The sequence below is a fragment of the Xenopus tropicalis genome, chromosome 5 (assembly GCF_000004195.4).
Source record: "Xenopus tropicalis strain Nigerian chromosome 5, UCB_Xtro_10.0, whole genome shotgun sequence".
Classification (NCBI taxonomy): Eukaryota; Metazoa; Chordata; class Amphibia; order Anura; family Pipidae; genus Xenopus; species Xenopus tropicalis.
Genome location: NC_030681.2, coordinates 125720303 through 125730027, shown reverse-complemented (window position 1 = coordinate 125730027; position 9725 = coordinate 125720303). Strand labels below are relative to the sequence as shown.

General features: G+C 42.2%; 1 protein-coding gene across 1 annotated transcript; it reads right to left on the bottom strand.

The window, feature by feature from the left end:
- Positions 1–3025: 3025 nt before the first annotated feature.
- Positions 3026–9705, bottom strand: dtymk (deoxythymidylate kinase). The gene is given in 5 exon segments (NM_001006833.1): positions 3026–4350; positions 5279–5476; positions 6665–6755; positions 8438–8546; positions 9423–9705. Coding segments are annotated over 5 exon segments (651 nt in total). The 5' UTR covers positions 9553–9705; the 3' UTR covers positions 3026–4227.
- Between the last annotated feature and the right edge of the window lie 20 nt (positions 9706–9725).

Below are 9725 nucleotides of genomic sequence, written 5' to 3'. Positions count from 1 at the left end.
TCTTTCCCAGCCTGTTGGGAGTAGGACCCAGTACGGGGGAGTATTGCTACCTCCCGCATGTGCCAGGACATTAAAGAGTTAACTGGGGTCCACCCCCTAGAGAGATAGCACCTGAATAGGAAGTGTCACTTCTATTTACCTATCCTCCTTCTAAAGATGAAGACACCTGGGACCTGCCATCTCCTATAACTAATCTTTCTTCATTCAGCTACTAACCAAACACCATTGGATGTAGGGACAGATTGTGTACTGAGCATTAATTATATGTAAACCCTTACGTGGACTGCCAAGGTGGGTGCCGGACCAGACACAGTTGCCTTTTTTTGAATGTGGTGGTGACTTTTAGGAATACCTTCAGGGAATGGGTAATAAACGGTAATGAAAGACCATCATAGGAGATTACCTATACAAAGACTTTTTTTCTCGTACGTGTATTGGGGGACACAGGAACTACTGGGTTAAGCTCCTCCTATCCGGAGGCAGGATGCTGAAGGAACAAAAACTGCTCCACCCCTTCCACCTATATATCTTCTGTGCTTAACCCCCTGTGTCCTCACATTGAAGGTTGGATCCTTCTAGCAGGAGGGAGGTACTGGAGCAACAGAGCTCCTCTTTGATGTGCAGCCGGTAGGGGTACAGTAGGTTAGTGAGTGGAGCACTATTTAGGGGCTTTCTTAGCACAACAAGGAGCATGTTTACCAGGGAAGGGAAGGCTAAGACTCCAGCTTTAGTCACGTCCCTTACATGTGCCACGCGCAACGCAAAGCTACCCAAGGGCCAAGGAGAGCCCATATTTTTATTGAAGTCTGAGCGTGCTTCATTACACCCAAGTGCAAAAACAGTGCCACAAAATAAAGTGCAACACATAGTGCAGGAGGGTGCCTGTGACTTAGTCTCTAAAGAGACTTAGTCCAATAAAAACCCCGAGGACACCGGCCAAAAGGCGCAAGTGAAAAAGGAGTCTTCAGACTCACCTTCGCCCGAAGGCTAGGGTGAGCCCCTTTATCCCCAACCTCCTCGGCCAAAAGGCACTGCAGGAGGCAAGGGTCTTCGAACTCCCTTCGCCGCAAGGCTAGGGGAGTCCCTTTATCCATCCCCCTCCCAACCGAGGCAGAGAAGGGGTCCGGACATCAATGGATCTCCGAGGAGGTCCCATTTAGAATTTGCGCCTGCTCCAGGGGCCGGTTTCAGGGAGGGAAGGAGCCGAATGGCCACACATCCCTCCCCTAGATCAGTGCATCCCCGAAGGGTAAGCACCCAATCCAAGAAAAACTGCATAAGTGCTATTAAAAAATAAATAGGGGTGGGGTAGAATTCATAAAAGGTGCAGTGTCCTGCCCCAGCCTAATGGCCAGAATTATAAAAATTGTATGCCTCAGCCAAAAGGCCAGGGACATAAGAGTGGAGAGCAAGTGAAGTGAGGATACGCTCAACCCATCTACCCATGTTTCTTCGTCACCTGCAGTAGGGCACCACAGGTTTGCAAGGCTGGGGCGCTGTCAACTCAGGCTTCAAAAGCAATCCAGCCCTTTGGCCAGAGGACCAAGTGCCTCTCTGCCCAGCAGTAGGGAGGGCCCTGATCATGCATCCCTTAGCTAGGATGCAACCCCCCCATGCCAAGAACAGATGATCTTATTATGCTCCACATGCACAGTTGTTGGGGAGCTGTCTTCCTTCTCCACTGCGCCTACATATAGCTCAGGGAACATTCCTCCAGCTACCACCTCGCTCAGGGAGACTTCAGGGGCCCATATGCTTGCTATATCATCCTCTAGCGAAGTAGCCACTCTGGGCAATGCATCTGTCCTAGTCCCTGGCAAGCCTTGAGGGGATCACCAATCTGTCTTCATCTCTAGACAGACTCTTCAGTCAGTTATCTGACAGGCTCTCTGGTATGGTTGGGGGCGGCCATTTAAATGTCAGCTCAAACATGCAGTTGAATTCCCTTTTCACGAACAGTTGGAGGACATCATCCAACAGGGGTGGGACTCCCGGAGAAGAAGTTACAACCGTCTCAACAATTTTCATGTTCCTATCACTTTCCCAAGGACTTGGTAGAGAAATGGAGCATCCCTTCCAAGGTTGATGCCCCGTTGTCACAGCAATGAATACAGCACTTCTGGTTCCTAATGCAGCGGGCTATAAGGATCCCACTGACAAAAGACTAGGATTCTTGAGGCAATATTCACTTCCTCAGGATCAACCGTCTGGCCAATAATTGCCAGAGTATAGGCGAGTAGGGTGGTGTCCGCCTGGTCCCAATCTCTGCTGGATGGTCTGAGGGACAACACCCAGAGAAGAGATATGTTCTCTGGTTTCTAAGATAGTGGATTCCTAATGCATTCCTGATGGATGAAGTACTACAGGCTACAGCTAGAACATCAGCATTTTCAGTGGCAGCTTGTCGGGTCCTGTCGTGAGGGACTGGTCCATGGACCAGAGTTCAAAAACTGCTTACTAAAGAGACAGAAAAATACCTTAGATGACCTCTCTCTTTCCTGATATTGGTTTGTAGGCAGCCATCTCAGTGCTTAGGGCAGTGGTGATTCTGGGCCTGCTGCCACCTGCGGCAGTAGCCCCATTGCCACCCCCTTAACTTTAGTGTTGGGGCGGGTCCAGAGGGGCCATATCTCTAGTGCAGGAAGCACTTATGCACACTCTACACTAGCACAGACAAATTTTCATTTTAAAAAAACTAAAATTACGGTAGTCTCTTAAAGTTACCAGCTTTTTTTTGCCACCTTAGTATCTGGCTGTTCAGCATGAGTTCTGCCATGTGTCAAGGTTCTCACCAGAGTGGCCCCATCTCAGGTCATTGTGCCTATTCCTGAGCTTTTAGAGAGCCAGCACTTTACAATGGAAATGCTATTGTCAGATTAGCTATTGTTTCTCCTACATAATGTCACTGGAGGACTTGATTTACAATTTAGTACTGTTCCCATATCTATAAAATTGCAAATGTAGAGGGCAACTTATTAAAAACAATTTTGACGGTTTACATATCCTTTAAGGTAAACACAATTGGTTTGCAATCAGTGCAGCCCAGCAGCTCACATTTATTAGAAGCATCTGATTTCAAGTGAACAAGAAACTGAGAAAATAATACAAATGCAGAAATTAGGGTACAAAATAATGTGTATATCCCAGTAGGTACATCGCTGGTTTAATTATCAAGAAGTGGAAGCTATACAAACCCAGACACTGCTAGTAAAGATCTTCCTCAAAAGTTTCTATGCATACAAGAAAGAAACCTCCACTTTAATGGGGCTAAGGGTGAAGATACATGGGGCGAATAGGCGCCGCGACTTTTAAAAATGTTGGCCACAGTGACTAATGTCGGCAACTTTGCCAGCACTGAGTAATGTACAAGTCGCTGTGACTAATTGCACCCGGTTTTTCGTTGTGTGGATTAGTCACCATGACGTTCTAAAAAGTTGCGGCGACTAATTGCCACGTGCATCTTCGCCTGTTCAGCAGCCACTGTGACTGGAGTAAAAGTACACCACAGTGTGAGTGAGGCAATGTTCTACATAATACATTTATTTTTATGTTTTTAAATAACATGCATGTACATAATCTTTCCGTTTTAAAACACAGAGTTCAGAGGAGGATGTCAGATTGGCAGCATACGGTTATACAGGTGGAACACAGGTTGCACTGTTCCATGTTTCCGTTACAATAACAAACATACATCAGCTTCAAGTTAACATTTATCCCAGGTTTACACATTTACATGTTGGTACTGAATTATATACATACAGCAAATATCGCTAAAATCACTCTTTTTTATCAAATTATGATCTGGATTGCGGAGTTTAGGAGTGTTAGGCAACAGCAGATATATTACACATCACATGATTAAATATAAAAAAAAAAGTTAAACTGGCAATACAAAAGCTTGGGGCAGTGGGTGTGGCAGAATCTTATCTGTGCCAACGGGATTTTCTGTATTTCATGTGTAAGCCAGGCAGTGCTCTAATATTTTATTTATGTTTTCAATCACATTATGATTTAAATCACCAGTACAAAGAGTTCATCTACTTATCTGAACTGGGCAACTGCTTATCTTGCAGAGACAACATTTGTTATAGGAATAAAGCAGGTAATTGAATGTACATTCAAACATATATATAAAAAAGTGTTATAAATAGTGACATTTTAAGATATTTTATATTTTTTTGTGATAAATACTTATAACACGGGTACTGTCTCAATGGACATTTATTATCAAGGTGATTCTTCTTCCCATAGCTTGCCAATCGGTTTATCTTTGGCATCCTCTATGGCCTTTTCAGTCAGCTCTTTTAACTGTCTGTGAACATCTTCGATATTCTGGGAAGCATCAATGAGCTGAAAAGGTGTCACCACATCAGGTTGTTAGTGTTTGCACAAGAACAAAACTACTACAAGTTGTAGCCTCAGCTACACAAAATGTTCATATTTCTTGAGAAAAAGATTGAAAAAACAGTTTGAAACAAGAATGCAATGAACTGTTATAGATATAAATGTTAAAGTGTGATTGGAAATTTAGATCTTTTAAAGAGTCCTCCCATTAGTGCAGGCCAATAGTTGTGAGCGCCCAAGGCAATCATCTGTCCCCAAATGTGCTGTATCCCACCCCAGTGCATTTTCTACCTACCCCTAGTTCCAGTACTACCTGCCATAGGATGGGAGTGTAGTGGGTAGCTAATTGCAATTAGATTTACTTGAAGGTCTAGCAAAACATTATCTCCTAATTTCTTTTGCACCCCCTCCCCACTGTCAGCTCTCTCCAGTTGTATGGACATTCCAGTTACACCTAGGACCTGTGCAGAGCTCTATTCCCCAGAAAGTAATAGATGTATAATACACAAGAGGCAGAATATCCTGAACTGTACTATATGTCACTGAGTAACAGTTTCAGTATCTGAAACAGAAATAGGGTTATTCACAATACTTCCACAATAAAACACTTTAGTGTTATCCTTTGGTGTAAAGCACAATCTTTACAATGTAGCAAAATTAGGCCTTGAACACCAAACATTTCAATATCCAATGGCTACCAATTATCGCTAACATAAATTGCAAAGCTTAGGGTTCATTCAGTGCCAGTAAATGCGGACAGTACTTTTTCTAATCACTGTGCCCTACCTTTAGCAACTCAACTTTGACAATAGAGGGCAACCACTGAATTCATTCATTTAATCTAAAAGTGCAGCATGTTTCCTCTATGGAACAGAAAATCCATTGTGTGCCATTGCCCTGAAAATGTTTTTATTACACAAGTTGTCAACTTTACCGTCCAGTTGACTGTCTTATCTTCCATAAGCTCAGCATAACGCTTTGATACTTTTTCTTGGAATGAATTAGTTTCATAGATCTCATTTCCAAAACCTCCGCGTGAAGCTGCAACCTCAGGGCTCACGTTCAGAAAGAGGACCAGATCTGGCTTTGGCAGTCCAACATCAGGTTGCTTACACCAATGCAGATCAAAGTTCTGTGCAAAATAACAGATGGGCTGCTTTTTATACCAGTGCTCGCTTGTAGTGGATAAAAGAAGGTGTACAAATCCAACTAATGCAATATCAGTATTGTAACAATAGTTGGCCAATGTCCTAAACAATGTTATGCTGTTTACAGCCATTATATGAGTGTTGTGAATGTTCCTAAATAGTGGGAATAGTGAAGGCACCTGTTCAACCTAAGCAGTGCACTGTGGTTTACATGGTTTAGGCTTGCATGGTTGTGCTAGTGAGCTCCTCAAATGTGATTTCTGGTCTTTATCCACTTGGATTGCCAGACATTGCTAATAACATTTATACTGTTTTATTCACATTTATTTTAGCACCATCCTCATACAAATCTGTACATACAACCCCAGTGTAAATTAGACTGACAGGAAGACACTATCTAACCTGCTTTATTATTGGCAGAAGTATTTTTATTGTCACATTAAATTGTACAACTAACCCATTTTTTCCTTTCAAATAATTCCTTTCAAGTATTCTTAATAGAGATAGATAGAGAGATGATAGAGATAGAGAGATGATAGAGAGATGATAGAGATAGAGAGATGATAGAGATAGAGAGAGATAAAGTGAAAAAGTTTATTGAAAAAAATCCAACGTTTCGAGTACTGACTGTACTCTTCCTCAGGGACAAACCCTGAGGAAGAGTACAGTCAGTACTCGAAACGCTGGATTTTTTTCAATAAACTTTTTCACTTTATTGCTAAGTCCCTGTGTGTGCGGCTCTCTGTCCATATATTCCCTCATTTTAGTCAGCACCCAGCGCCCTGGGTGCTGACTAAAATGAGGGAATATATGGACAGAGAGCCGCACACACAGGGACTTAGCAATAAAGTGATAAAGTTTATTGAAAAAAATCCAGCGTTTCGAGTACTGACTGTACTCTGCCTCAGGGTTTGTATATATATTATATATATATATATATATATATTAATATAAATATATTAATATCACAGAATTGGGAGTAACCTGAGATAACAATGTCACAGGTCATCCAAGGCCCACGCCCACCAATATAATAAGCAATGCTTATATACCAGATATATACACTTGTGAATAAAAACGCCCATATGTCATTAGTGATCCTTTTGGGTAAATCAATAAGTCTCTTCTTATAAAAAATCGCTGCCAGGAAAATCCTACAAATGATCTCTTACCTCCTTAGAACTTGTAAATGCAACCCCAGAAAAAGCATATCGGTCTATAACCAGAGTAACACCACTTCTCAACTTCTCTTTTATCATTGGACTGAAGTAGAACAGAAACAAATTTAGGACATCACAATGAATAAATAAAAGCAACATTACATATACTGTACTCAATCAATTGCAATTTTATTGGGTTTAATAATTTAACAAAATTGGCAAAAGAACACATGCATCTTTCAAAAATATCTGACCTGGATGCTATTTATATAAAGGGCTGTGCCATTTAGGATGTGTATAAATGGCCATTTTATTTTGATGTAGAGTGGACTTTTTTTTAATTCACACTACATAGAAACCAACTGTTACTTGATTTTTAATCAGTAAACAAAGCTGGCTGCAAAACTGCCATGCAGCTGAGCACACGAAAGCCCACCTTCAAGGACATCTAGCATGAGATTTGGCATTAACACTTATTTGCTGTGGACGAATGGCTTGTGCAGCAACCTTTTCATATGCTTGGAACCCTGACCAAATTCTGGATATTAAAGGGAAACTTGAATCAAAGTGCTTCAAATGCTCGCAAACCTTAATTTTGTTTTGCAGGGAAAATTAAAAGGGACGTTATGGTATAATCATGGGGGGGAAGGGCATTCCAAATGTTAGTCACCCCCCCAGTGATTTTAATCACTTACCTTGGACCATGGACTGGTGCTCCTGTTCTGTAGGAGCACCAGGTTATGATCTTCAGCTTCTTTGTTCTTGTCTGTGGCCCCAGGGCAAGTGTGCATTCACAGAATAGTGGAAAGTCAAAAAAAGTCCTCTGCACTCACCAATTACCAATATATAGAGGACATTAAAGGAACAGTAACACCAAAAAATGAAAGAGCTTTAAAGTAATAAAAATATAATGCACTGTTGCCCTGCACTGGTAAAACTGGTGTGTTTGCTACAGTAACACTACTATAATTTATATAATAAGCTGCTGTGTAGCCACGGGGGCAGCCATTCAAGCTGGAAAAAAGGCACAGGTTACATAGCAGATAACAGATAAGTTCTGTAGAATACAATAGTGTTTTATCTGTTATCTGCTATGTGCCTTTTCTCCTTTGAATGGCTGCCTCCATGGCTACATAGCAGCTTATTTATATAAATTATAGTAGACTTTCTGAAGTAAACACACAACTTTACCAGTGCAGGGCAGCAGCACATTATATTTTAGTTACTTTTATTTTTTGGTGTTACTGTTCCTTTAAGACATTCTGTGCATTGAGCTACCAAAAATGCCCCCCCCCTTTAAGCAAAACAGGGATTGTTTGTCCATATATTGGAATATATCCAAGCTGGCCAACTAAGTCATCCCCTGTTTGGGCAATCCTACATTTACTGCCATCTGATTTATTAAATGAATTACAGTAAATGTAAGTAAATTACAATACACTGTTATCTTATAGTAACTTTCCTTTTGTAGTGCCTAGATCAGCAGCATTCTTAAGGTGGACATACACTGGTGAGGTTGCCAAGCGAGCAGATCTTCTCCAGATATGCCCACATCAATGAGCCGATGCAGTCTACACGGGCAGATAAGCTGCCAAATCGGTCTAAAGGACTGATATCAGCAGCTAAACTCAGCCTATGCATGGCCACCTTTAGTTACCATCCTTAGGTGCACCTACAAACCGATTTACAATGTGGAAGAGGAACATGTTCTGAGAGTTAAAATAAAATCTAAAATAAAAATGTTTGCAAACAAAGATCCGAACCCTCTGTGGGTTTTAGTCTTACACTTGTTCCCAGCGGTTGGCAGAAAACAACAGATGAATAGTATGGTCCTCAAGGTTACTCTTCTTCTCTAAATAGGAGCCAATCAGTCGTCCAATTTCAGTTGTTCTCTCTGTGAATTCAAACAACATTTTTATGCAACCATTGGCAGAAGCATTTTACACAAGTCAGAAATATACAACATAAAAATGGCCATGCCATGAAACCAACAGAAGTAGTGTGTGGAATAACGGAGGATAATGTGACAGAAGTGGATCCACAATTGAGGAGGGGCAAAAAGAATGAGGAATGGGGGTGAGGGGGACGCAAGGGTCTTGGAGTTGAGGGGACAATGCAGACCCAGCTCACACTAGCTATAGTCCTTGCTATAAGCTGCTAGTTCCAGGCATCATTAACTCTACTGACACATCCCCAAATCTGCCTAATCCCTAAAGGCATAGCTTCTGGAAAAATTTACCAGCTTTACCCGTCTACAGGTCTGGGATTAAACACAGACCCTGGCATTTCTAGTATAAAGAAGCCCAATAAATAGTGACTGACTATGGCATTTGCCAGAACCCACAGATCCGGGCCTACCTAAGATTCCCAAATAGCCCAGTTATAGCAGGTGCTGTGTGTGTATAGACTGTGCATATGTGGTACTGGTATGTATATGGAGGAGAGAAGCGCAAACATGCTTATACCCTTGTCACAATGTTTTGTATTGCTTTATGCACCCTACAATACGGTGAGTATACATGAGCCTGGTATAGTCTGTGACACTGTTGGTATGACTGACCAAAAGAATATTCTACTTCATAAAAGAAATTTATGAAGTACTTTATTAATATTTCCTGCCCTTTATTCACGTTTTGTTTGTAACTGGGCGCAGTAAAGGCAAGGGTAAGCTATATCCCAGGTACACGGGCAGCTTCTGTGCGCATCTCTCTCGCTGCTAATAGGGAACGGAGCTGCGCATCACGTGATGAGCCACATCCCCAGCGCTCACCTGGAAATCGCAGCCCCTCCGTCTTGTAACCCCGCTCTTTCAGTGCCTCGACCAGCCGTCGGGCCTGGGTGCTCTTCCCGGCTCTGTCTGCGCCTTCTAGCACAATTAAAGCACCTCGCAGGCCAGCCATGTCAAATGCCGGATATCGCGCAGGCAAAACACATTAATGTAAAATGCAGCTTATTCGCCTCACAATTCGCGCGCGTTCATAGCTCAGCCCTCTATGCACCCTAGCAGCCAATACAAACCCACGCATTGGCGCCACTCTATACAGCGAAATTAGATTTGCCTGATAGAGATCTA